This window comes from Carettochelys insculpta, chromosome 8 (genome assembly GCF_033958435.1).
Source record: "Carettochelys insculpta isolate YL-2023 chromosome 8, ASM3395843v1, whole genome shotgun sequence".
Lineage (NCBI taxonomy): Eukaryota > Metazoa > Chordata > Testudines > Carettochelyidae > Carettochelys > Carettochelys insculpta.
The window spans coordinates 13404402-13432041 of record NC_134144.1 but is presented as its reverse complement, the minus strand read 5'-3'; the positions used below and the strand labels follow the sequence as shown (position 1 = coordinate 13432041).

Genomic DNA, 27640 nt, shown 5'->3' with positions numbered 1-27640 from the left:
AATTCCTTCTGAGTGAGAGTCTGCCTTGGTATAACCAAGTCACAGATGGTAAAAATAGCAGATAAAGCAGAAAATGGCACGTGACCGGGCTGCCACCCTTGCAGATGGTGGTTCATACTTCTGCACAGCATAAAAGCACAAACAGTAATTAACAAAATGAACTCCCATCTACTCATACTCCCACATCCAAACTACTATCACTTTAAAAAAGAAAAAAATAAGGCTGAAGTGTACAAGTTAAATAAGAATGAATCCATTTTGTATCCTCTGCATAAAAATGCATATTTCTTGCCTGTTTCTAGGAAACACTCTAGTCAGCATGCTCTGAAGCATTTCTAGACCATCAGAAGGCACGCGAGATGTTGTAGGAATATCCTTCTCAAAAGGCTCTTCTGTCGCTTTCCATTCAGGAGATAAGAATCCTGAGGATCCCGTGTGTTGTGATGTGGTAATATTACTGCAAAAACAATTCAATATAAGATCAGCAGTAAAAGAAAGCGGTAATGCACAAATCATCTTTACAGAAACAATGAATAATCTCTATGCTACTTTATAAAAACAATGTAATAGCTATGGTTAAGAGTGCATTCTGTGTAATCATCTCACACCTTCCAAAAAATAGCCTTTAGTCTGAAATTTCTCATTCCTTCAGCCAAAAGAAATATCATTTTATAATTTTAATAAAATTCTGTTTTGTAAAGTTCTATTATCAGATGATTAAAAAATGGTATTTTTCATGCGTCATGAATACTCAGAACAATCGCAGCAGTTATGTCCAGGGCATACTGTGTTACTGAGAACACCAATTTGTTGGTTGTACATTAATGTATTTCTAAATTATGAAATGTTTGCCATTTGGCTTTGCATTCTGGAGCCATTTCCTCAGCTTGCACGGCCATGGCGATAGTACTGTCACAAGCAGACACACAGACATGTTGGGATAATGAGTTTCTTAATTAAATGGATGGTTCTGACCATTTTCAACATGTATTGTCATGATACCACATCCCCAACTCAGTCATCAACCTCTGTTCCCCATGAGAGTGGGGGAAAAGGGTGGGGAGAGAGAGGAGTCCTAATTGCTCTTTAGCAGTGCAGAGAAGTGAGGCATAACAGGCTAGAAGGGCAGTGCAGCACAGCAAAGTGGAGCAGGCTGCTGCTCCCACCGCCCATATGGTGAGTGAGGGGGAAGGATGGTCACCCTTGCTGCCTCCACCGTGCCTGACCCTCGGCCTTAAGTATGTCCCAGGTCCTGTTCCTAGGAAGTGGGGCAAGGGGGCAGAGTGGGGCTGGAGCAGGGTCTGTGGCATGGGAGAGTTTGCCTCCGGCCCTGTCCTTGGGGCACTGGGTGTGTTGCCTCATTCATGCCCGTCCTTGAGATGGCCCTAGTGTCCCTTGATTTCGGAGCACGTCCCAGTTATTTCTTCCACAATTTGTGATTTGCCACAATCACTTCTGGAGTCCCAGGTTGGGAGTGAGTATGTAACCCTTCTATGAATGCCAGGTGCCTAGGGGTGTTCAGCTCCTAGGGGTTTCTGTCAGTGATGCAACCAATCAGCTCGAGCCCCCACCCAGAGGCCTGGGACAATCTCACACCACCTGCTGGGTGCCTGTAAGGCAGCGCTTCCCCTCTCGCAACCACAGAGTCTAAGATAGAAGCAGCTTGTTTAATAACAATAGCCTAACCTAAGTTTACACAGTGACATATAGAATATATCTAAACAAAGGAGAGAGAAACCCCTTTAACAAGGCACCATCCCAATACTTTATAGAACCAAGTCTCTTGCTGAGGGCTCTTTGCCTTTACCCCACACACACTTATAGGGTGTACCTCGCACGGTGCAGTCCAAGACCCAGGGTCCACAGACACATCCCCACGGCGGTGCTAGCTGTCCACTTGTCCACAGCTTCCCTCTGACTGCCACTTGCTGGCCTCTCGCTGCTCCTCCTACCGGCGGTCCTCTGGTCATGCTGTCCACTGCTCCTCCTACTGGCCAGCTGCCAGTCACACTGTCCATCCATCCGCTGCTCCGCCTACCTGCTGTCCGCCAGTTGCGCCATCTGCTGCTCCTCCTACGAGCTGTCCACTGGTCATGCCAGCAGCTGCTTCTCCTACCAGCCATCCACTGGCTGAGCTGTCTGTCTGTCCATCGCTCCTCCTACTGGCTGGCTGCTGGTCACGCAGTCTGCTGTGGGTTTCGCCTGAAGCAAAACCCTGTGATTTGAGCTCTTAGTGGCCTCAGCTGATGCTCTGTAATTTCAGCTTTTAGTGGCCTCGGCTGCCACTCTGTAATTTCAGCTCTTAGTGGCCTTGGCTGCTGCTCTGTAATTTCAGCTCTTAATATCTACCAAAGTAGAGTCTCATAAAAAATACCAACACTAGTATCCAGCTCTCTCTTTTAACATGCAGGGAGGACTAGTCAAACCAGGCTTAAAACTATACTGCCAAGGCATAGGCAGGGCCAAGGCACTCAGCTAGCAAGTTCAACCAGTATCCCTCCCCTCCTGCTTTAGAACAGGGGAGCCCTGTGCCATGCATGTCTTATGTAATTATGATGACCGCCCTGTCCCCCACAATGACTTCAAGCATTGGTGAGGTTTCACAGTTCTTATACTGAGTGTTAGCATAAATTGTGATTTTACAACAATGTGTTTATAATAAACAAAACTTCCTTGCTACCTATCAGGCTTTGTTTGCAAGGTATCACATATGCACACCTTTGCATTCTCATGCAAATGATCTCTGGGGGAGACATTCCTCCCAGCCTTCAGCAGCACTGAGTTCCTGCCAGCACATTCCTTACAAGTAAATAGGTGTTTATACTTTTTCTGCAACACAAAGTACTTCTTTTTCATCCCTTCTGCCATAGATGGTATTGAGGCTATGGTGTAGCAGAGCACATTAGTGACATCAGACTCACTGGACCTCCCCTCAAGGCTATAACCAAAGGTGCTGGGTCCTGAAGGCCATGTCCTGGGTGCCCTAATGCGGGATGCCCCCCACTAGAATCTCCTCATGGCTTCATAGAAGGAGAATGATCCCTCTCTACCTTCTTCTTTTACAGTACCAGGGACTGTGAGCAGTGCCATGTGTTGGAAAAAACAGCTACTCGCCATTGTAACTGTTGTCCTTCGGGATGTGTTGCTCCTATGTATTCGAGTTAGGCACGTGGACGTGTGAGTGTGCATGGCAGTTGGAAAATTTTTCCCTAGTACTCATCAGTCAGGTTAGCTGGGGAGCCCCATGGAGTGGTGCCTTTTCCAAGCCTATATATGACTCTAATGATATATATGACTCTAATGATGTGACATCTCCTCAGTTCCTTCTTGCTGACCACTCCAACAGTGGGACAGGAGGGTGAGTTTCAAGAGTTACAATGGTGAGTAACTGCTTTTTCTTCTTCAAGTGCTTGCTCATATTTATTAGAGTTAGGTGATTCACGAGCCAAATCCAGGAGGAGGGGTTGGAGTCAACACGTGGCTGACTCAAGGACAGCAGCCCTGAAGGCTGTGTCCCATCTAGATTGCTGCATAGTGAGATGTGAAAGTATGTAGATAGGACCATGTCTCAGCATAGCAGATTTCCTGGAGAGGCATATGCACCAGGAAGGCAGCTGAAAAGGCCTGAGCTTGTGTAGAGTGCACTATAACAGGTGGCAGGGAAACCTTGGGAAGGTCATAGCACGTCTGTATGCAGGAGTAATCCAGGAAGAAATACACTGGGATGAAACTGTAAGTCCTTTCACGTGATCAGTAATGGCCATGAAGAGCTGCAAAGTCTTTTGGAAGGGCTTGGTCCCATCAATACAGAAAGCAAGTGCCCGCCTCACATAGAGAGAGTGCAGCTGCTGCTCCCACTGGGAGCTATGAGGTTTAGGTTAGAAGGCAGGCAGATGTCCTGGCTAGTATGGAAGCCTGAGACCACTTCTGGCAGGAAAGATGGGAGAGGGCAGAGTTGGATCTTGTCCTTATGGAACACCATGTATGGGGGCTTGGACATGAGGGCCAGGAACTTGAACACCTTTGTGGCAAAGGTGATGGCCACCAGGAAAGGTGGAGGAGGGAACAAATGGCCAGAGGTTTGTAGTGGGGGGCCCATAAACACCCAGAGCACCATTGTAGGCTGGAACCAGCTGATGAACCAGTGGGTGAAAGCAGTCCATGCCGTTGAGGTCATGCCCCACCACAGGTATGCGAAGACAGAGTGCCTGCCCCTTCTCGGATGGAAGGCCAAGATGGCCGTCAGGTGAATCTTTAGGGAGGAAGAAGCCAGGCCTTGCTGCTTCACATAAATGACATAACCTAGCACCTGCAGCACAGAGGTAGACACAGATACAAGATAGCACTGACTACATCAGCAGGAGAAGCGCATCCATTTGGCCAGATATGATCATCGTGTAGACAGCTTGCAGCTGCTAAGGAGGACCTGCCGCACCGACCCAAAGCACGCCTGTGAAGCAGGATTTAACCAGAACACTGCCATGCCATGATCATGACAGAGATCCTGAAGCATGAACAGACAGGCATTGAGCAGGACAGAGATTGAAGCTGCGAGTGCGACTGGTGCCACGAGTCAGAGCGACGCTGCCACAAAAGGCCATGCTGGGACTCAGACCAGGGGCAGGACTCCAAGCAGTTGGGCGCTGGTGCCTGAACAGGCATGGCTAGAGGAACAGGCTTACCCCTGCAGATGTGCTGATGTGCAGGGGCCTCAATATACGCCAGGGAACTTATTTCAGTAAGTTCCCATGCTGCCTGATATGATCAAGCACAGATGAAGGGTCAACTGGCACCGGATCACTTCTGGATGAGTCCAGGATGATGGGGCTTGGTGTGCATAATGCTGGGGCATCAGGATCCTGGGCCCCGGGAGCATCTGGTGCTGTCTGCCCTGAGAGCACCAAGGTTGATGCAGCTGGTGCCAATGGCTTAGGTATCTTGGAGGCGCACAACGGAAAGCGAGATCAGTGCCGTGCTAGAGGCCTCCAGCAAGATGAGCCCTTTTTTGGCACTGGGCCCGGAGCCAAAGACAGCGTGCTGTGTACCGAAGAAAGAGGTGCAGAGCCTTCAACATGGGCTGGAATGCTGACCCAGTGAGGAGCTGACAGACCTGAAAGTCACGCTCCTTAGGAATCCCCTGCTTGAAACTCCTGCAGATCTGGCACTTATCCGTTTGATGAGTTTCACCAAATAACGAAGACAGGAGTCATGAGGGTCACTCATTGGCATGGACTTTTGCATTGCTTAAAGTCCTGGTATTTGTTCATTCCCTTAATCCCCCCTTAGGGGAGAAGGCAGGAGAAGGAGAGACCTTCCCTACCAGAAGACTACCTAACACTGACTGGCTAAAAAGAGCAGTTATGCTAAATACAACTATTTACACAAGAAAGCTGGGGAGCTGTGGTGTTGCAATGGGTACTTCAACCACAATACAAATAACCTCAAAGGCAGTAAGAAAGGAATTGGGAGGGTGCCAGGTCAGAAGGGTCATATATAGACTCTGCAAAGGTGCTACTCCATGGGACTCCCCAGCTGACTCAACTGGTAGTTGCTAGGGGAAATCTTTCTGACAGCTGTGCATGTGTGCATACGCACACCCTGCTCAACTCAAACAACAAGCACTTGAAGAAGAACTGGCTTTACCAGCCAGGGAGCAGCATTGAGGCTCCTTAGAGGACTCCTTCCTTACTGCTGAGACATCTCACACCAGTGCTGCCAGTGTCATTCCCACGACTGGATGAGGGCAGAGGACCAATGCCATTAAGAAGAGATTCAGACAATACTCCTGCTCTCTCTTAGGCCTAAGCTTGAAGCTGCAAGTTGACCACTTCTCTGCCTGATGACCTCCTTCCCAATAATTAAGACAAAGAGTGTGAGGTTCACCTCATGCTTCCCACACCTTTCACACAACAAACTCCTGAGGCAGAGGCATGCCCCCGTGTTTGGGGAAAACTTGGGGGAGGGGGAACAGAGGGGCAAAGTAAGCTTACTATTAAACTAACTATGAAACTACAAACAAATGAACTACAAACACTATAAAATCTATTTGTAACTGATGAAAAAGAGAACTACTAACTAGGCACTTATGAATGGTACTTACTTGCAATAGTTACATTTGTCAAATGTCATATACACAACACATGGACAGACACACAGATGTCCATGATATTTTTAAATATCATTAACAAATATGATTTTTAGGAACCTTTGAGTCTCTGTTCTGTCTTCAGATGAGGGAATCCGAATAAACATGGACTGTTTAATGGTCTTCTGAAGTTCTGCCTCAGGATATTTCAACTACAAAAGAAAACCACTGATATTATATTGAATAAATAGCACCGGTATTGTAGCTAGTTCCATCCTAATGATAAGATAGACTCAGGAAATATCTGAATCTTTCAGTATAATCAGGGAGACTAAAAAAATTTGGGAAGACAAAAAAATACACAACAGCTCTACAAGTGAGGGTTAAGACAGTTTTGCTAATAATTTATCAACCAGTTACTGAAACCAATTTGTGAGTTGCCCAGTATGACAACTGAAATATTTTATAAAACCCACTCACATGGTTCCTATTATAGAAGGATGCTAGCTCCTCCCCAATTAAGATCAAAATGATTAGAAGACTGATTTTCAAAACCAAACCTTATCTGACCAAAAACAAACCAACCTATCTGAAATGTCTTATGCTACATCCCAGTCTAATCTTTTGAGAAAGTTTGGGACAAATCATACAAGGAATATTAGAGACAAGGAGGTATAAAAATTCAGGTTTTCCTATGATCTTTTTGGCTTATCTTGGCTTTTCATACCTTTTTCAAAGATTCACTTAAAAAAAATCAAGCTTTACTTCTGAGTTCCAGAGTAGAAATGCTTTTCCATGAAATTTTATAGGTATGTGTGACTTTATGGCTGCCTGCTGGAGGCCCTATTTCCTCCTATACACCAACACCAGGAAAGGAGCAGAAAAGATGGATCCTCCAGGTCTCCCAACACCCACTGTCAGTCAAATATTCCTATTCTCTTTGATTAGTAGTTCTTTCACAAAAGGCCAAGCTTCCTATTACTGTTGCCCAGAAGCAACCATTAGAAATACAAGTTCATAGCTAATACTCATAACTTTAAATACAAAATGCTACAGGCATCCTAATAGTATAAATAGAACAAGCAAATCATAAGCTTATTACAGACACCTAATTTGGCCCACCTTGTGCATGAGTTGTTGTAAACATACAACAGTGGTTGCATTAATGATCTGCATGTTCATATTACAATCCAGTAACATCACAACTGCTTTCAGCTCATTCTGCTGCTGCTGGGCCTATAATAAGTGCATCATCAAGGTCTGAATCAGTCATTGTTCCTGTGCCTTTGCTTTGCTTATCCAAGGCAGGAGTCCATTTCTGGACTAGCAAAATGCATGCTTCCTCCATTTTAGGCCTTGCTGAGGGCTTACACACAGTAAAACCCCAGTTCTGATACTATGGATGGGGTGGTGTGCTGATGTACCACTGTTCTCCTTAGACATATGGAGCATTGTGTAGAGTGTGCTCAGTCTAGAGGCCCAATGGTCAGCTCTTTTTGCTGAGTCTCTATGGCAGTCCTATTCTGAATTATGAAGAGTGTTAACTTCAGTCCTGCTGTGGTATACAGGTTTTCCCTTATGCCTGGTGGAGACAACCTAAGGGGGCTTGCAAGCTCCTTTTAATATTAAAGTCTCTGTTGAGGGATTAATAGGGAAACCATGTGCCTCCAGGTCATGGCCCTTAAACTAGGCAGGCATAATCAGTCCTCAACAATTCCTCCTCCTGTACCTTGTTCTCTTTCCTACCTCCTTTGCTTTTTTTCAGCTGGTGGGTCCTATTATCCTATCTCTACAGAGTTGTCCTTGGGTGATGTCTCACCAGGATAATGGCTGGATTTTTTTTTCTAGTCTGTTTGTTCCTCTGGCAATCATGCTGTACTTTGGGTTTTCAGCTCTTTTATTCTTGCAGTTGCTGTGAGGATGTGCCAGTCAGTAATGGCTGGTACCTGATGCTTTAATTTGTACACCTCCTATCAGAATGGGGCCTATACAGCCAGTGAAAGTTATCAAGAGTAAGAAAAGCCTAGTTTTCTGTTCTAATGTATTTACTAATGGGGCGGGCATCTAATATAATTTTAAGTATGCAACTTTTTTTATCTTTGTCTCAGTCAAATACTGTATCAAAGAATTTCTTCAATCTTTACAAAAGGAAGCCACATAAGGATTAGTCCAAGTTTTAGAAATATCCTCCATTTTTTTTATGCAAGTTGTATACCTCTGAGCTTTGGACTGGAATAGCTTTACTCCAAAGATCTTACAAAGAAAAAAGAGAGCTCCTAACCTGGTGCGAGTAGCCATATCCAAAACTTCCATAGCAGAACATAAACTCCACTTCCGCTGTGCAGAAAACCTGAAAATTAAACATTTTTCTCTTTTAAATATAACAATTAATTAATTGTTACAGAAAATATGCTTACAAGCAAGTTCCATGGCAAACATGTATGGTAAGTAAAGGGAAAAAATACATCACATACCCATTTTATTAATACATTACTTAATAGACAACTCCTATTAGGGATAAAAATATCTCAAGTTACTTTCCTATACAGTAACTGTTGTTCCTCAAGATGTGCTGCATAAATTCATTCCCCTGTGGGTGTCCATGCACTCAATGTGCCAAAGTCAGAGACTTTAGTACCTCATAACATTAGGTAGCGCATGTATCCTCGCATACCAAGCTGAGGGTACAAAGCAGTTACCATGTCCCTCTCTGTTCCTTCACACAGTTGGTAAACTAAACTCAAAGCTACAGGGAAGGTGGGAGGGTCATGGATAGAGCCATCCCATCCATGGGAGCCCTGCAGGGCTCAGGGTAGCCTAGCAGGTATAACAGAGGCTTTGCACCCACAGCAGGGATTGGGTGTGCCCCTGCACTCATCAGCAGCGGGAAGCGGAGTGACCCAGCCTAGCCTGCTCTGCTCCCTCGACTGACTTGAATATTTGTTTTCCACAGTGACCACTGAACAAACACTGAAGAGGCAATGTGGGTAAAAATAACCCCCAGATTCTTGCTGGGGATCCTGATACCATCTGTCCACACATTTGGCAGTGGGTTGGACAGAGGCCAGTTTCTCACAAAAGGTCTTTTGGGAATCCAGCAAGCTTCATTAATGGAAAGGACAATTGCTCCCAGAATGGAGGTTTGTAAGATATTCACTAGTTTGTGGATTGTCTTGCACAAGTTGTATTCCCAGAGATGTGGGCATCCACCCTCCTAATGAGGTTTTGAAAAACTTCACAGTTCTCAGTAAGGGGGCAAGGTTGACTGGGGAGATAGCATCACCTACGGAACAGAACAAAATACAGAGGGGGCCTAACCAGGGGTTTCTCTCTAGCATACTCTTCCTCTGTGGGGGTCCAAAAAGAAAGGGTTTCAGGTTAGGAGGAGGATCTTCTCTTGTTGCTTTAAGTGCTTGAACTGGCAACCTTTTCCTGGACCAACAGAGACCTAGATCTTCTTGGAGCAGTCGAGGACAGTGATTTTCAATCAGGGGTATGTGTACCCCTATGGATAAGCAGAGGTCTTTCAGGGGGTACATTAGTTCACCTAGATATTTGCCTAGTTTTACAGCCAGCTACATAAAAAGCACCAGCAACACCAGTGCAAAATAAAACATCTCATAGAAAGTGTCTCATTTGTGCTGTTCAGTAAAATATACACAATTCCAACTGACTTATTTTGTAATTATGTGGTAAATATGAAAAGTAATCAATTTTTCAGTAATAATGTGCTGTGACCCTCTTCTATTTTTGTGTTTGATTTTGTAAGCAACAACTTTAAAGTGAGGTGGCCCAAATATGAGGGTATGCACGAAAAATCAGACCCCTGAAAGGCTATAAGCAGGCTGGAAAGACTGAGAAACACTAGTTTAAGAGGCCCAGTCGGGTCAAGGACAGCCCATTCTTTGTACTGACACTGTGCTGGGCTATAATTGGACATGATTCACTGACATGCTGCTGCCTACCAGTCACTTGGAAAACAGCTCGACCCAACCCCTGGAGCACCCTCTCTTGGCAGTCTCTTACTTGATGTTATCCGTTTGTTCCCTACCACTCATAATGAACCCACGTCCCTTCTAGACCAAAGTGCCCTTTCTCAGGGTACTGCCCAAGGCAGTGCCCCCACACTCTGGGGTCCTCCCTTCCCAAGGAATCCCAATCCCCCATTCCCACCCTGCCAGTTGTCATCTAGCTCCTGCCTCAGGGGCAAACTGCAGTCTGAAATGGCCACTCATCATTGGCAAGGGGGTGTAGATCTTCTGCCTTCTCCTGCCCTGGCTGCCCCCCTGCAGCCCTAGGACCCTCAGGTCTTGTCTCAGACCCTGCAGCCTGGAAGTGGTGTCAGGCCAGTGTTCCCCATCTCTGCCTGCCTTTCCCTAGCTCTACTCTGTCTCAGGAAGGTTCCGTAGTGTCCCTGGAGCAAACATCTTCTCTTCTCTCAGGGCCATTTATACGACCCCAGCTGGTCCTTAATTGGCAACTAATTGCCACAGATGCAGGCTCCCATCTCAGCCCTCTCAGTGAGGGGCAACCACCCCCTTAAATGGGCATCATAATGGGAAGTCTTTATAATACTGTTCTAATTGGGTTTGTGTATCCCTATAGCATGATCTGCATGGTCATCCGAAAGACCTTGACAGATACAGGGAACTATCATGGTCAATGTCTGAAGATAAGGTAATATTACTCCCCTCAATGAATGGCAGAGCAATCCCAGTAGCTATCAATAGAGTTATGGGTGAAACAGTGCTGTCCCAAAAGTACCAACACTGATGATTTATCAGGCCATGTTATTGGAAGCTAATAGGGAGGACACAATGTCAACAATTGAGTTATTGTTGATGTGTGAAGAAGATGGAACCTCCAGTGCTGTGCTAATTAGTAAGGATACAATTTCATCAGAGGTATTTTTAGTAAAAGTCATGGATTGTTCTTGGAAAAGAAACAAAAATTATGACTCATGAGCTGTCTATGACTTATACCATAATACCTTTGATTGAATCTTGGGATTCAATCTGCAAGGTGCACTGCAGGAACAGGGGAACCTCTGGGGTTCCACAACACCAGCAGTAGGGGTAGGAGATCTGGGTCCTGTGACATTAGGTGTAAGGTGGAGGAAGTCCTGTTAGGAAGCCCTAAGTGAAGCAGGATCCACTCCTGCTCCAGTGCTAGTGAAGGTGGGGAAACAGTGGCTGTTGTGGATGTGGCTGCGAGAGGGAGGAGAAGCCAACGCCTTGAGCAAGCCACTGGTTCATCTGCTCCCATTGCCCCTAGGACCACTTCTCAGGCAGTCCCTTGGAGACAGCTGCCTGGGGCTAACAGAATAGAGGACAGTGTGGATGTGGGCTAGGTCCACTCCAGGAGCAGCCAAAGTGGCTGGGGCCAGGATCACCTAGGGTCAGCCATGCTGGCCCCTGCAGAAGTCACAGAGGTCACAGAACTGTAGCGACTGGTAGTGCTGATATACTTGAGGCCAGTGAGATCAGGACCAGACAAGGCAACTAGAGCCTGGAAGACAAACAAAAGATCTTTTGCCATGAAAAAGCCTGTGGCATCAATGCCACTGACTGTGGAGATAAGTGCTCAGCTACTGGCACCAAAGGTGCTGCACCCAACAGTGAAAGGGTTGTCTCTCTCTGGCAGAAGTGTAGACATTCATTTCAACAGACCTACGAATATGGAGTTAATAGTGCTACCTCAGATGGTGCTGGTGAGTGCCTACTGATTAGACCTCAACTCAGCACTAGAAGACTTTTTCAGAGCCCTTTTGATAGGCCAAGAATGAGACATGGAATGTGCATCATTCTGTGATGGTGTAGATAGTTTTCAATGTTTTAAGGAGGCTGCAGAAAAAAAGAGAGACAGCCAGCAGCATTTCTCACCCAATTTCAGCTTAGTGGATGAAGCAGTGTGACAGTACTTCAGAAAAACTATTCGACCTCTTGTCTCAGGGTCACTCTCTGAGGAAAGACGCACGGCCTCCATGAAACAATGTACTTTAAGGAAGAAATCCCTTTGTTCCTTTATTTTTGTCAGGATAGAGGAACTAATAGGATATTTACCCTCAGTATGGCCCTTGCTTAAGCAGATCAAGCAACTAACAGGGTTCACAGCCTTTTGTGCGGCACATGGTTCGATACCTGGGGTTCTCTGTACAGTAAATCCCAGTTAATGTGATCTACTATCTACTATAAACTATACCTATCTTAAAGAATTGTTGCTTGTAATCAAAGGCTGACTATCTGAAGCTCAAGAGTGATGAGAAATCCATCTCTCACCACAAGTAGTAGGAAGCAACTGAAAGGGAACTGGCAACCATGTCCCCTTTTGAGGCTCTGCACATAAGGGAAAATGGGAGCCCATAGCTGTAACTCTCTGAGTTGAGTGCACCGAACACACATACACTTCCAATACAATCACTCAAACGAGAAGTCGTCTACTTTCATTGTCTATTGCTCCTGATAATACACACATTCATCTGAGGACTGAATTCTGGAAGTCCGTGTTCACTCATTGGTTTTGCCTATAAAAGAGTAATGTACTAAAAACTCATAATGTTTAATCTGTCTAATTCATTTTTAAACTTCTCATGAAACATTGCATGTGTTTAAGAGTACATAAAGTAACATATACTGTATGTACTTTATTTCATACTGCTATGGGTCATATATAATGACTATATCAATCTTAATAGCCTGTAGTCTTTTTATGGCATAGACACAATGAGCTAGATTCACCTATGCAACCTACAGGGTGATATTCATCATGGAGAAAAAGCAAGCATTGTTGTTCCTGCTTATTTCCCTCCAAGGTTATGCCATGGGAACGCAAACTTAGTTTCTGCCAAGGTTTCCATAGCAGCTTCACCAAAAGAGTCTGCATGGGGGTGCAGTGACCATCGTCGCTATGCCCTCTTTCCACTCAGCACTCTCCAGTGTTGTGGATACAGTGGTGTAGCCAGACAGCCAGCCCCCTCTCAGACCAGCATTGCTGGGAACACAAGGGAGCCAAAACAACAGGGCACTTAACAAATTCCAGCACAGCCTTTGAAGCTGTGAGAAGCACAGGTGTGCTGCTGCAATGTGCCTCTGGTAACATATACAACGATTAGGCTCACAGCAGACAGAGAAGCTGTGACAGACATGGCTCTTAGCCCCTACTAAATAACGTGATGCACACACACCCACATCCTAGGTGGGAAAATATTTACCCTAATAAAAGAATGTCCAGTAGTCGAAACTTATTGTTTCTCTCCCTTGCAAGTGTAAACTACTCTTGCGAGAGCTGGTGTCACCCAGACAGACCAGCCCCAATTTGGCATAAGAAAGGAGAAAGAGAATAAACGAGTACAGAGGTATAAGTATGGGACCTACAGCACCATGATTTTTGAGTGCTTTTCACTATCTATCTGCTGGTCAGATAAGTGACAGCCTCCCAAGGCTTCTGCAGCTAAGAGGGTCCCTGAGCCTTGTCCCTTATTCATCTTTCCGCGGAATTGAGTGACCGATCCTGGCTTGGCACCGCTGGAATCGAGAGATGCAAGAGGGTAAGAAGCACCCACACCTGATCTCCTATCTTTAGTGTACACATATTTTGAAACAGAGCTCTATACTTTGTTGTCTTTCTTTGGGATTGTGGCTTCAGCTTTGTAACTTGTTTGTGTGTGTAACATCTATACATTTAAATAAGTAGGCACTAGCAATTTTGTAACCACATGATTAGAATCTAGTTTAATAAATTTTGGTAACCATTTGTGCATAAGCCTGACTTGTTTCTCTGGTTTACTGTAAAGCAGCCAACACAATTAAAGAACCTCAGCCGTTTTGGCTATAAAGCCTGGCCATTAGGTGAGAGTACTAAGAGCCTAGCGTTGAGTTGTGCCACCTCCACGGGGCAAACTCTTGGGGCGCCTGTCAGTCAATCCTGACTGCCCACTGCGAAGGAGCTCTGAGCTCTAGCAGTTAAAGTCACGGGTGTGGAAAGGCTCTTAGTGCTGCCATTGGGGCACCTGTCAGTCAGTGTTGACTGCCCACTGCGAAGGAGCTCTGAGCTCTAGCAGTTAAAGTCACGGGTGGTTAGGACCTTGGGGCATCCGTCAGCCTAGCCCGGGCTGCCCGCTGCGAAGGGACAGTGCGTCCTAGCGGTTAAAGTCACGGATGGTATAAAACGGGCATAGCTGGCACCTCACCAAACATCCTTGGCCATCGGCTAACAAGTGGCCATGTGTGGGTTCCTCTCAAAGGAGTTTTCGTTGCCCTGAAGTGTTATGCCATGGGAAGGCCCTACGGTGCCACAATCTCAATCCTGGCTTGAATTGCACCGCCAAGCCTACAAACTAATGTGTTGCAGAAACTGGAGGTGGTTCAGAATATTATGAAAATTAACATAGCCTAAAAATTTGGCTAGCATACACAGTTTTCAATAATGGATTTTTGTGAGTTACTTTTCCCTGATAATTTTAAGTCTGAAATGTTCTAATTATTCAGAATTTTTCTAAATTTATTATCAGTAGTATCAGTCCAATTCTTCTTACGTCCATCAGGCTGTGCTAGAACTACAGGGCATAAACTAATGCCCATGCACTATATGTAAACTTTACGACCTGACTGGTGTTCTGATGATTGAGTCCAGCCAAAAATGGGAGCCTACTTAACATTCTTTTCTTTCACTACCTTTTTTTCTCTTTTTAGTCACTTTAACACTGAGTACTCCTGGAAGTGGTCATTTTATATACATGTGTCAGTATACAATTAAACTTAATTTGCAATGACATGAAGTCACCGATGTGCATTATTTTGTAATTTTCACCAAAGAAATCCTACCAAGTTTCCAATCCTCATGGCACATATTTCAGTGAAGCGGCCTTTCTGCATATGTGAAGAAAGAAAATAAATATTTAAATTCACAAATCTCCAAAACTAGAGTTTTATAGCAGTGTATTAGCAAGCATGGAAGAAGAATATACAAAACATGTAACTACAACAGATGAAGATGCCACACACTTTTCCCACACATAGTTACAATTTAAAAATCAAATAAAAGGAAGCATATACAGAAAGGTAGTTGTCTGAGACAGTGTGAAAACAATTCCTGAGTTCAAATCCTAGCTCTGCTACTGTCACACGTTTTCTTTACAAAAGTTATTTAGAACCAGATTTTCAAATCTGAGTGTGAAAATTAGGTGTCAAGGGCCCAGATCCTACAAACACATGAGTAACATTATGCATGCAATTAGTCCAACAGATTCTCATCCTATTAATCACATCAGTTATGCATATGTCACTTTTTGCAAGTTTAGGACCCAGTTCTGTATTTAGGTGCATAAGCACTTGTTTTAGGAATCAACTTTTAACACAGAAGTTTGAAAAACCGGCCTTGAACCCTCAGTATTTCATGGATATTGAAATTTATCTACCTACAATATCTTTCTTATCTTGTGGAGATTACATTTTTGTAGGTACTTTAAAGATAGTGATACTTATACTGTGCTTTCTATTATTTTTGTGGTACAGTATCACCAAGTCAACTAACACTTGGACACTTACAGGGGGAAATATGGCTTTCTTCTATTAATTTCTCTATTGTTTCAATATAAACCAGCATACAAATATTACATATTAATTTGTATCCTGATGTTGTCAGTAAGGTTTATCTTGTGTACTACTTGCTAAAACATGCAGAACAAACCATTTAGAACCAAGTTAATCTTTACATTTGTCAGACCCACCTTAATGACTTCATAAAGATGTACCGTTGCTCTCCCCAGCAACCTTGGAAGGTCTTTTGGACCTTGAAATCCTACCAGTTCTAATACAATCCTATTTCGCTCATCCTGCTGCTGCCTTGGAACCTGAAAGTTAAATATACAACGGCTACATGCTATCTACACACAGCAACAAAAATGGTGGTTCACATGACAACAGGCTTAAAGCTGGGGCAAACTGACCTATTACAATACTCATTGCATATTTCTGAGCGGAACAAGTGGAGGCTGGGAACTCACATATCTCTCTGAAATCAATGCCATGTTAGCATGCACCTTCCATTCAGGCTAAACGGGGGAATAATTAAATGCCCCTCTGATTAGTGACAGAGGAAATAATGGAAACTTCCAATGTAAGACTAGCCTTCACACAAGCTCTGGGTAGCAGTTGGACCACCTGTTCCAATACGATGCCATGAGGGGTGACAAATGCATGGACTGGCACAGTGGTGACTGGTGCGAGGGTTCTGGGAGGCAGGGCACTGGCCACATGCCGCTGGCCTGTTCCCTACCCATGCTCTGCTCCTGCCCCGCCCTCTGTCCTACTGTGCCCGTCTGCCTCTTCCTGTGGAAGTGTCATGCCACATCCAATGAGCGTGTGGGCAGTTACCCCACTTCCCCGGAGCGGTGAGGCCTGACAGAAGCGCTAGTTAGGCAGCTTGTGTTACTCTAGGGCCATGCTGCTCTGGGGGAAGAGGGGAGACTGCCCCCCACACTCATCAGATAGTGGTGGTGGGGAATGATGCTGAGGATGCATATCCCTGTGCATTCCCACACATCACCCCTGGACTGGCAATAAATGTAATTATAGCTGTGTGTCAGAGGCAGAAAGAAAGCCGGGGACAGTAAGAAAACAATAGGTAATAGGGCTCTGACAGAAAGCTAAGAAAAAGGGGCTTTGGGATCAGAGTGCTAGCTGGACATGCAGGGTTGGAACAATGAACAAAGACACTACTTCCTGTTGGTTGACCTTAGGGCCTTCAGAGAAACAGGACTTGTGTATGTTCTTTGTAAAGAAACAAGCTTTGTGTACTTTCTTTGTACATAAATAGAACAGCAACAAACAAACATCAGACTATCATCTACTAAAGGAACCAACCCAAAACATCCTGACTTTTGGTTTACCACTTTGGTCAAACAGGGTAATAATTAAAACAAAAAGCAGTCAAGTAGCACTTTAAAGACTAAGCAAAATAATTTATTAGGTGAGCTTTCGTGGGACAGACCCACTTCTTCAGACCCTCTGTTACTAGGGTAATAATTAGTTTTAATTGCCTGAAGTACTCCGTTACTAGGGTAATAATTAGTTTCAATTGCCTGAAATAATAGGAATTTATGCTCCACAACAAAGGCTAAACGGAGAACCCCCTCCTGCCCACCAGCAAAGGTACTCTGACTTCCCCCATATCATCCATCATCAGTCCCACTAACTTGCACTTCTTCTCCCACCAGATTAAGCATGCTTTACTTTGCCAAAGATGGTATGGTGTAGTGAAACAGGCTGAAGTGTTGCTAAAGTATTTTTAAAAATAAGCCAAAAAATTCCACATCAAAACAAGTTAAGCTGGACATAAAGTTGTATCAGTATGTATGTGTATTAATAACTTCAGGGGAAATAAATATTAATAAAACATTGCGAATTTTAAAAAATACAAATATTTGAAAGCCGAGAAATTCAAAGTCAACACTTTAATCAATCGCCGGAAAATTAAAAAAATGCAGAGTTTAACTATCCACAGCAATCTTAAATCTGCCCTTTTATTCCCTTTACTCTAAACCATGGAACAACTGTATACCTGTTTATAATTTAGCTTGAACAATGACAGAAAAAGCCACATATCCCCATTACACTGTATCATACCTGACAAATGACGATTGAGCACCAAGTGAGCACTACAGGCCTTACTCAGCTTACCATATGCCAGTTTTACACCAATATAACTCAATTGATTTCAACAATATTACACCAAATCAAGTCCCACTGTTTCTGCACCCTAACCAACCAGAAAATATATCCAATTCGTCCTCCCTTGACAAGACAGAAATACATTATGTCACCTTTGGGCAGAGGAAAAGCAGCCTTGTGATTAAGGCTGTGGAGCAGGAGACTGCAGACTTTATTGCAGGGTTTTATTTTTTGTTGTTTTTTTTTTTTAAACTTTATGTACCCAGGTGTATACTGATTAAAAAAAGGATACTCACAAAATACCACAGTATATGACATTCCCTCCTCCTTGGCCCTGGAAAAACAGCTCTAGATATTTAGTGCTATCATGCTATTATGCCAATAATGAGAAATACATCATCAAAGAGCAGATACAGTAATAATACCTGTACAGAAAAATATTTCACTTCTTCAAAATGAATCACAATGTCCTTTCTGCTCTTCTTTAACTGTGATCTGAAAGTTTGTGGATTTGTGCATTTCATGACTTCATTAACGCTAATGCGAAGCAGCAAGTTTGTGTTATACTGTACGTTGACTGAAAGTCATCCATTTAGGAAGCATTTAAATATTTCTAGTGAGCCAGAAAGAATAAGTGAGTTTATTACATGACAGTGACTATCCTGAAAATAATGAGCAATATACAGTGAGATCTAATTCTCCTTACTGCTTGTGTGAGAAACCAATTTATAAATCCAGGTATTCTTTTAAGATTAAAATTTGTTTTGTTTTTTTCTGTCCATACTGGTACTTAACCAAGATAATACTGGTAGTTCTTCTTTCAGAAATAAACAGGTGTTTGACCACTAATATGAATTAATACTGGGTCCCCTCATCGTTGTACTATTGCCAATTTAATTGTTTCTCTTTTATGGGTAATTCAATTGCCCTGTATATCTTTACAATAGCTTTTTTTAAAAAAGATCAGACTTCAAATTCATCAGACTTGGTTGAGGGACTTAATGGCAGGATACTCTGATAGATATCATCACATTGAAGAATGCAGTGCACTGAACTATAGGACTTGTGATTACAATATTCAGAACCAAAACAGGCTGTCTATGATTAACTCTAATGCTAGGACGCTCATGTACTATTGAGGAGGAACATAATGAAAAGAAAAGTAAAAATTGACGGTTTATTATATATAATATTCATTTTTACAATAAAATTAAGATCACTTAGAAATATAAATATGTGAGAAACATGCTATTTAGTCAAACAAGAACTTTTATGCAGGCTGCCTGAAATACTCAGATTTCCCAAATATCTTCTGGTCAGGAACAGTAACATTGTGCATGGTTTTTAAACAATTTGTCACTATTTCATGGTGCACAATTCAGTTTAGATAGAGTACTGATTGCTATGTAACAATTCTAATCATTAAATGTCTTTGCTTTTTAAATTAACAACTGCTCTCTCCATTTAAACTTGCCTTTTGTTCCTACAGCACAGAAATAAGGAAGTGTACTCAGTGAGCACCCTTAGGACTCTATTACTGGCCTCCGGCTCAGTGCTAAGTTCCTCCTAAGTTCACACACTACATGAATGACAAGCTCAATAGCTAATGAAAGCGCTATCTCTTAAGTGAACTAAAGAACTTGCAGAGTGAGATGCTCTATGCTCCCCAGAGTACTGTGAAGATGTAGTCAGTACAAAGACAGAGGAAAATATGCTTAGCAGAAGGTTAGAAAATAAAAAGGGATACATTTTGATGTAAAATCTTTGCATAGCTTCACATGAACAGCCAGGCAACCAACCTAATGGAACACAAAAGAGAAATGATAAATTAATTCCAGAAAAATCTTGAAACTTTCTTAAGGCCCTGATAGAGCAATTTTTGTAGGGACATCTTAACACAAGAAGTTATTTGTAAAATCATTTTTAGCTTTGTGTAAAAACAATGTAGTAACTTAATCTTTATAAGCTGGTTAGAGGAAATACATTTCTAGAAAAATACAAGCTTCCAGGAAGCCCATAAAGGTGGAAACTTTTCCCTTTAGTCATTGGGCCAAATACTGGCGTCCTTATTCAATTTTGCCAAAGGAAATATTTCAGAGCTATAGTGAGAGAAAAATTAATTAATAATAGCATAAGACTCAATTTTAAAAACAACAAAACACTACAAAGGATACAGAGAGGGTGTATAAATCACACTTTTGGAGACCATTCAGGACATCTCAAACATGCCTATACTTTAGGCAAGGTATTATTGCTTCTTTAACATTTTAAATAACATTAAATAATTTTGTTTTGAGCAATACAATATTTATTTACATTTTTATAGACCAAATCCATGAATGTGGTATTAGATTTCCTTTTGGTACAGGCAAAGTTTGCCCCTGCTTTGTAAAAAGACAGTGAACTCATGGAGTCAGAGGCTATGTCTCCCCTGGTGATTATACAGTGCCTGATCCACACAACAACAAAAAAATCAACAGTAAACTGAACAATGAGTTTTCTTGGCTTCAGTTATGAATGGCAAAGCTTAATACAGGTTGAACGTCCCAAAACCAGCATTCGTTGGTCCCGCAACACCCATGATCTGGCCAGATCACAGATGTTACTGGACCAAAGACCCAGTTTGGGAGGCAACTGGGGAGAGACTCAGCCAGAGCCCTCCCTGGGTGGGGCAGCCCAGCAAAGGATGTGTCCCTGGCCAGAACTGGCCTTTGTGGGGCTAGAGCCACACCAGCAGCCTGGCCAGGGCTGAACCTGGTACTCGCTGCACTGGGGCCACACTGTCAGCCCATCCAGGGTTGCAGCCAGCCCCGGTGGCCAGGCTGGGACCAGAGCCAGCACCCCAGCCTTGGCTGCAGCCAGCCTCCAAAGCATCAGGCCTGCACGGGCTGCACCCAGGGGCTGGGGCTTGAGCTGGCACCCATGGGGCCATAGCCATATCCAGCACCTATGGGGCCAGAGCCACACTGGCAGCCCAGAAGGGGTAGAGCAAACCATTGGGTCTGTGGGGGTGGGGCTGGCTTGAAGCCTGGTTGGGGTCAGAGCCTGGCTGTGTCCCTCACCCGTGGGGCCAGGGCCAGTGCCATGTTCGAATTAGCAAGCCTGGAGCTGGCAGTGGAGCCTGTGGGGCCCATGTACAGATGCTTAGGTCAGGCTGGAGCCAGCCCTCATGGCTAGAAGCCTGAGTGTGGCTGCCCTTGTCAGCCCAGAAGGGGCCATGGTCTGTGCTGGAGATAAGAGGGCCACAGGGCTGGAGATGTCAGCAGCAGGGAGGAGAAGCAGCCTGGGTAATGGACATTAATAAGCATTCTGCAACATAAAATTTCAAGCACATCCCTGAACAAGCATATTCAAGTAAATCAGGTGACGACATTTTAGCAAAACTTGCACAGCAATTTTTAAATCTCTGTAAAAGCTTCATGCAGGAATTTTCAAACTCCCCTCATTTTGCAGGTATGTTAATAAAGAGATTCTCACAGACAATGCCTCCTCTCATTATCAATCACATGAACAACATGATGGGGTCAAATTTAGCTACGACCGATCAGGAAAGGGATCTTGGAGTTATAGTGGATAGTTCTCAGAAGACATCCACGCAGTGTGCAGCGGCAGTTAGTAAAGCAAATAGGATGTTAGGAATTATTAAGAAAGGGACAGATAATAAGACAAAAGATATCATACTTCCCCTATATAAAACTATGGTACGCCCACATCTTGAGTACTGTGTGCAGATGTGGTCTCCTCACCTCAAAAAAGATATATTGGCATTAGAAAAGGTTCAGAAAAGGGCGACTAAGATGATTTGGGGTTTGGAACGGGTCCCATATGGGGAGAGGCTAGAGAGACTGGGACTTTTCAGTCTGGAAAAGAGACGATTGAGGGGTGATATGATAGAGGTATATAAAATCATGAATGGTGTGGAGAAAGTGAATATAGAAAAATTATTTACCTTTTCCCATAATACAAGAGCTAGGGGACACCAAATGAAATTGATGGGTAGTAGGTTCAAAACTAATAAAAGGAAATTTTTCTTCACACAGCGCACAGTCAACTGTGGAACTCCTTGCCCGAGGAGGCTGTGAAGGCCAGGACTCTATTAGGGTTTAAAAAAGAGCTCGATAAATTTTTGCAGGTTAGGTCCATAAATGGCTATTAGCCAGTGGTAAACTATGGTGCCCTAGCCTTCAGTACAAGGGCAGGAGATGGATGGCAGGAGATAAATCACTTGATCATTGTCTTCTGTTCTCCTTCTCTGGGGCACCTGGCACTGGCCACTGTCGGCAGACGGGATACTGGGCTGGATGGACCTTTGGTCTGACCCAGTATGGCCATTCTTATGTTCTAACAACCCCCCTCTAATTTATGATTGCATTAATACCATGACAACCAGAACAAGTACTTAATTAAAATACATAAAACAGTCTTATTAAATTTACATGTTTGAAATGTAATTTAGTAACTGAAAATAAGAAGATGCAGCACTATGTGACCAGCCAACTCTCCAGTGATTGCCAGCTATTTCTTGAACCAATGGTTTGTAGTGTACACACCACATCTCCACAAGGCACTAAATTGCGGACATCTGCAGGTGGTTCTATCCCTTTCTCAGATGTCTTCAGAATTTTCTGCAAGAACTACCAAAAGAAAGAAAGAAAAAATTAGAATTGCCCTTTCAAAGAGGAAATATAGTACATTATTTCCTAATTCCAAGGTTAAAATATTACAAAACAAATCTATTTTGCAGCTTCCAACATAAGAGAACACCCCCACGTCCCCACCAGTGAATACAGTAAACCCTCGAGATTCGTGCAGTCAAGTTGTATGTGTTTTGGGTTAATGCAACCGCCACCCCTTACAGGAGTGGGAAACTGCTGCTGTCAGGAGCTGCGTCTACACGTGCACGCTACTTCGAAGTAGTGGCAGTAACTTCGAAATAGCGCCCGTCACGTCTACACGTGTTGGGCGCTATTTCGAAGTTGAAATCGACGTTAGGCGGCGAGACGTCGAAGTCGCTAACCCCATGAGCGGATGGGAATAGCGCCCTACTTCGACGTTCAACATCGAAGTAGGGACGTGTAGACGATCCGCGTCCCGCAACATCGAAATAGCGGGGTCCTCCATGGCGGCCATCAGCTGGGGGGTTGAGAGATACTCTCTCTCCAGCCCTTGCGGGGCTCTGTGGTCACCGTGGGCAGCAGCCCTTAGCCCAGGGCTTCTGGCTGCTGCTGCTGCAGCTGGGGGTCCGTGCTGCATATACAGGGTCTGCAACTAGTTGTTGGCTCTGTGTATCTTGCACTGTTTAATGAAAGTGTGTCTGGGAGGGGCCCTTTAAGGGAGCGGCTTGCTGTTGAGTCCGCCCCGTGACCCTGTCTGCAGCTGTGCCTGGCTCCCTTATTTCGATGTGTGCTACTTTGGCGTGTAGACGTTCCCTCGCTGTGCCTATTTCGATGTTGGGCTGAGCAACGTCGAAGTTGAACATCGACGTTGCCAGCCCTGGAGGACGTGTAGACGTTATTCATCGAAATAGCCTATTTCGATGTTGCAACATCGAAATAAGCTATTTCGAATTTGGGTGCACGTGTAGACGTAGCCATGGGCAGCAGCCTCAAATCAGGCTGCCACCTCTGACAGGAGTGGTTTCCTGGTCCCCAGAGTTGCGAGGAGCTGGGAACTAGGTAGCAGCCTGGCTCCCAGCTCCCCTCCATTTGCAGAGCTGGGAAACTGAGCAGGGTAAGCAACCTCTGGTTAATGTCCTGACTCTAAGGAGTAGAGGGGAGCTGGGAGCCAGGCTGCCCCTGGTTCCCAGCTCCCCTCCACTGGCTGGAGCCCGGAAACTGACCAAGGCTGCTGCCCTGCTCAGTATCCCCTCTCTGCAAGCATTGGGGAGATGGGAACCAGGCCGGCCCCTGGTTCCTGGCTCCCTCCCATACTGGGAACCAGGAAACTGACCAGCCCTGCTGTGTTGGTCAGTTTCCTGACTCCCATAGACTTGCAGGAAAATTTGAGTTACCTGGGGGGTTAAAGAAATGCAACCCCCACGTAACTCAAAGGTTTACTGTGGAAATCAAGTCTGAACCCCTACAATAATGTTCGTCTTTCTCCCACAAGAAAACATACAAACACAGGTGTTTGGATTATAAATGTGTATTCTTATGTATATTAACGGACTTATCTCTGCATTTCACGGACAATAACAAATATTCTACTCAATCTTAAAGAATTCTGAAACTGAGAAGGCATGTTTTCCCACAACAGGGATTCACAAGGCAACACTCAGAAGTGTAGTCACATAGGTTATCATCTGTTACTATCTTCAAAAAGTTATTTTGGCTGAAGCCTTATTCAATAAATTTTAAGTATGTTTGAAACAGAATTCTGTTCTCCCCATCTTCTAAGCATAAGGCATTTTTCACAAACAAAAACAAAAACTTAACCTTAGTCTTGGACAACAGATGGACTCAGCATACAAATGGAAAAATTAAGCACTAGCCAAAGAGTACGACAACATGGTGCCAAAAGGATTTTAGGGCCCCATGAACAGCTGATGATTAACTACTGTCTGAAATAATCTTTCAACAAATGAGTTTCTTATTATTACAACATAAGGAGCCACTATTCCAAATTACAACTAACAGCAGCCTATCATGCTGAAAATAACAGGAATTGCTAGCTGCTCCTTTTCTGAGTATTCAGTGTCAACTTTCTGAATCGGAAGATGAATGAAAATAAAATGCGTTAGTCATTCACACCATTCTAAGTACATCCATCATACTGAGTGGATGTCCACAGCGAATACTGATGTAGTGGAGAGGAGCCAGCCGCATGCAGTTTAACAGGACTAGCCACTAGCAGGCTGAGAGATAGTTTGTTTTATTGTTTACCTAAGTGTCCACAAGCACCACTTCCAGCAGCTCCCTTTGGCCAGTAACAGAAATCATGGGGGCTCTGGGAAACCCGTCTGGCAGCTTACCAGTGGCCTGGAAGTTCCTCATGTCTGTACTATAGTGGCTCAATCTAATTCTTGACCTTCCCCCCGACCCCTCCACTCTCTGATTTGCTCACCTTGATTATCTTTTTCTGATTTGTCCTCCTTGCTTACTGTTTTTGGTTCTCTGTGCCTTAAATATTGAGTCTGTTCTGGTCTGGCTATGGTCTGAAGAAGTGGGTCTGTCCCACGAAAGCTCACCTAATAAACCATTTTGCTAGTCTTTAAAGTGCTACTTGACTGCTTTTTCTTTTGATAAGGCTTTTATGTGAATCATCATCATCATCATCAACCACCACCCTGGGCTCAGCACCCATTGGTGTCAATGCCTCCCTCACTATTCCTTCCATCTTTCCCTGTCCAGTGCAGAGTGGCTTAGTTTCTGTAGACTAGCTCCACACCAACCTACTATATCATCTACCCATTTGCTGTGTGGTCCGCCTCTCATGTTCAAGCCATCCATTATGCCTAATACCAGGGTCTTGACTTTTTACCTGTGAATACCCAAGACTGAAGAACAATTAAGCAGCAAATAATATTTTTTTGCTGAGAAGTGAAACTTCTCTAGAAGACCACTTTTTAGAGCAAGGATCAGCAACCCCCAGCATGGGTTCCAAGAGCGGCAAATGAATCAATTTTCACTGGCACACAAAGTCAGAGCTCAGCCCTGTTCCTCTTCCACATGCAGCCGGAAGCTTATGCAAAGCCATGCCACCCGTGGGTGAGCAAAAGACCGGCTACTGTGACCAACACCACCTAAACAGTAAAGCTCTGCACCTTAATTTATTAAATGAAACTGTTGTCAATAGGATTGTTAGTGACTTTAGAAAGTATCACCAGCACTCAGACAATACACAGAGATCAAAAGGTCAACACTCGGCACTCCACCTCAGAAAGGCTGCTGACCCCTATCTTGACTTAGGGATACAGAAGGGACAGCTTGCACGTGCGTACGGATGCGTGCAAGTGTGTGCATACACACCTGGTGTGAAATGGAGCAACCAGATGGAATTTCAACACACGAGTCTACCCAGTCCCATACCTGCAGTCAACATGCTCCTACCCACCCCTCCACCCTTACCTCCAACACTACCACCACCCAACCCCATCACCCCTCCACCTCACTCACCACCGCTGGGTGTCCCTGCCCCCTGCCCTCCAACACCTCCGCCCCACACCTCGCCCTCACCAGCCCCCCATACTCTGCACCCCACCCTCCATGTTCGCCCCTCCAACACCTCCACCCCACCGCCCTCACGCCCCAACACCCCGCCCCCCCACACCTTCAGCAACGAACGCGCCCTGCCAAACTTGACAGCCTCGCGGCTGAAGCTCTCCAGCACCGAATCCAGCGAGCCGAGCCGGACGGAGGGGACCTGGGCGGGCGGCACCTCGGAGCCCCTCGCCCCGGAGCCCAGCATGGCGCCGACCGCGGCAACGGCCGCTCGCCCCCCCGCGCGCGCTCTAGCGGCTGGCGGAGGAACCCCGCCCTGGTCGCTGCCCGGAGCGCCTCGCACGCGCCTCTCCCCCTCCACCGCCGATCGCGCCTCGCGCGCGCCAGGCGCAGGAGCCTAGAGGAAGAGGGGGCGCCGGGGTGCCCTGAGGCCGGCTGCGGCACCCGCCCAATAGGCACCAGCCCGAGGATCTGAGAGTTTAATAGCTCATTGAACAACTACGCCCGCACGTGCTGCAAGCGGGACCACCGCCCTGAACCTAAGGGCGTGTCGGAGCCCGGCCACTCCCTCACGCTGTTTAACGAGACATAGCCACGTAGGGGCCGGCGGGGATGCAGGGACAGAGCCCACCGGTCCATAGGATAGTTCCAGGTGTAACCACCCACAGCTGGACTAGAACCTGAGGCCTTGGTGCAGGAACCTTTGTAGTTTCAGCTACAAGGGAGCTGGCTTGCAGACAGGGCTGTGGAGGAGACGCAGATCTACACAAAGTCACTGTTAGATACACAACTCCAGCAAGGACAGCTGGGTAACTGGAAGCAACGTATCCAGATCCATTTATCCAGCCGTCCACAGAGGGCGCTCAAGGAGAGAAACTCCTATCAACCTCCCTTACTCCACTAGAAATGCGTATTAGGATGGATTGTCAAGCCCTGCTGGTTGGAGTAAGTGCATCCCCCAGTCAGGCACACTACATTGAGCCCTGCAAGATCAAACCTTAGCAAGTTGATCTTCTGTTAAGTGTAGATGTACTCCCATTCTCTGTAAAGTGGCATCTACACTAGCCCCTCCTTTCAGAAGGGGTGTGTTAATGAGACAGTTGAGAAAATGCTAATTAGGTGCTGATCACCTGCTTAGCATAACAGCAGCTGCATATGATTCTAAAGCATCATGCCGCTTTTGAAACTCACACCACCCTTCTTGCCTCTGGGGCTGAGAACTGACCCCTCTGCCCCCCACCTCTACCCTCTGCCCCCCTTCTCCAAGGACAGGGACTGAGGCCCTCTGATGCTATAGCTCTGCCATCTGCCCCCAGCACATACCAGCCCCACTTCTGCATGCCAGGGCTCTCCCTCCTGCCACCAGCCATAGCTAAACAGAAAAGCCCTGCATCTTAATGTAGTTATTAATGAAGCTTTTGTAAATAGGACTATGAGGCTACATCTACACCAGAGATCTTTTGAAAGCTCTTCCAGAAGATCTCTTCTGACAGAACTTTTCATAAGAGTGCATCCACACACACAGCGTATCCAAAGAAGGATCTGCTCTTTCAAAAAAGCACATCCACACAGCCCCTGCTCTTTCAAAAGAATGGGCCAGGGATCGAAAATGAAGACTTTCTTCAAAAGAAGGGCCCTGCAAAGCATGTACACGTTTTCTTTCAAAAACAGCTTTTGAAAGGGCATGTTCTCCCTGAAACGGGAAAGGAAGTGTGATTGTGAAAGGA

General features: G+C 45.0%; 2 protein-coding genes across 2 annotated transcripts in view; both read right to left on the bottom strand.

Annotated features, from left to right (window-relative positions):
* The window catches only part of LOC142017062 (uncharacterized), a 33937-nt gene extending 15634 nt beyond the window's left edge, over positions 1-18303 (bottom strand). The window contains exons 1-4 of the mRNA XM_075001681.1: positions 18180-18303; positions 15813-15935; positions 8367-8435; positions 293-457 (exon numbers count right to left, since the gene is read on the bottom strand). Coding sequence (XP_074857782.1) covers positions 293-457; positions 8367-8435; positions 15813-15826 — 248 coding nt within the window. The 5' untranslated portion in view covers positions 15827-15935; positions 18180-18303. The remainder of the gene's footprint in view (positions 1-292; positions 458-8366; positions 8436-15812; positions 15936-18179) is intronic.
* On the bottom strand, positions 17656-27043 carry CATSPERT (catsper channel auxiliary subunit tau). The gene is made up of 5 exons (XM_075001680.1): positions 26023-27043; positions 22305-22388; positions 21704-21847; positions 19502-19553; positions 17656-18331 (listed from the first exon to the last, which is right to left on the bottom strand). Exons 1-5 carry the CDS (start codon positions 26158-26160, stop codon positions 18120-18122), a joined length of 630 nt encoding a protein of 209 aa, XP_074857781.1. The 5' UTR covers positions 26161-27043; the 3' UTR covers positions 17656-18119.
* Between the last annotated feature and the right edge of the window lie 597 nt (positions 27044-27640).

Excerpts from the sequence above, each read along its gene's own strand:
- CATSPERT (XM_075001680.1), bottom strand. The coding sequence starts at position 26,160 with ATGCTGGGCTCCGGGGCGAGGGGCTCCGAGGTGCCGCCCGCCCAGGTC. Across the intron at positions 21,848-22,304 it reads TAGTGCCTTGTGGAGATGTG|AGTCCTGGCCTTCACAGCCT; the intron begins GTGTGTACACTA and ends AAACCCTAATAG. Across the intron at positions 19,554-21,703 it reads CTCTTGTATTATGGGAAAAG|GTTGGTTGCCTGGCTGTTCA; the intron begins GTAAATAATTTT and ends GTGTTCCATTAG.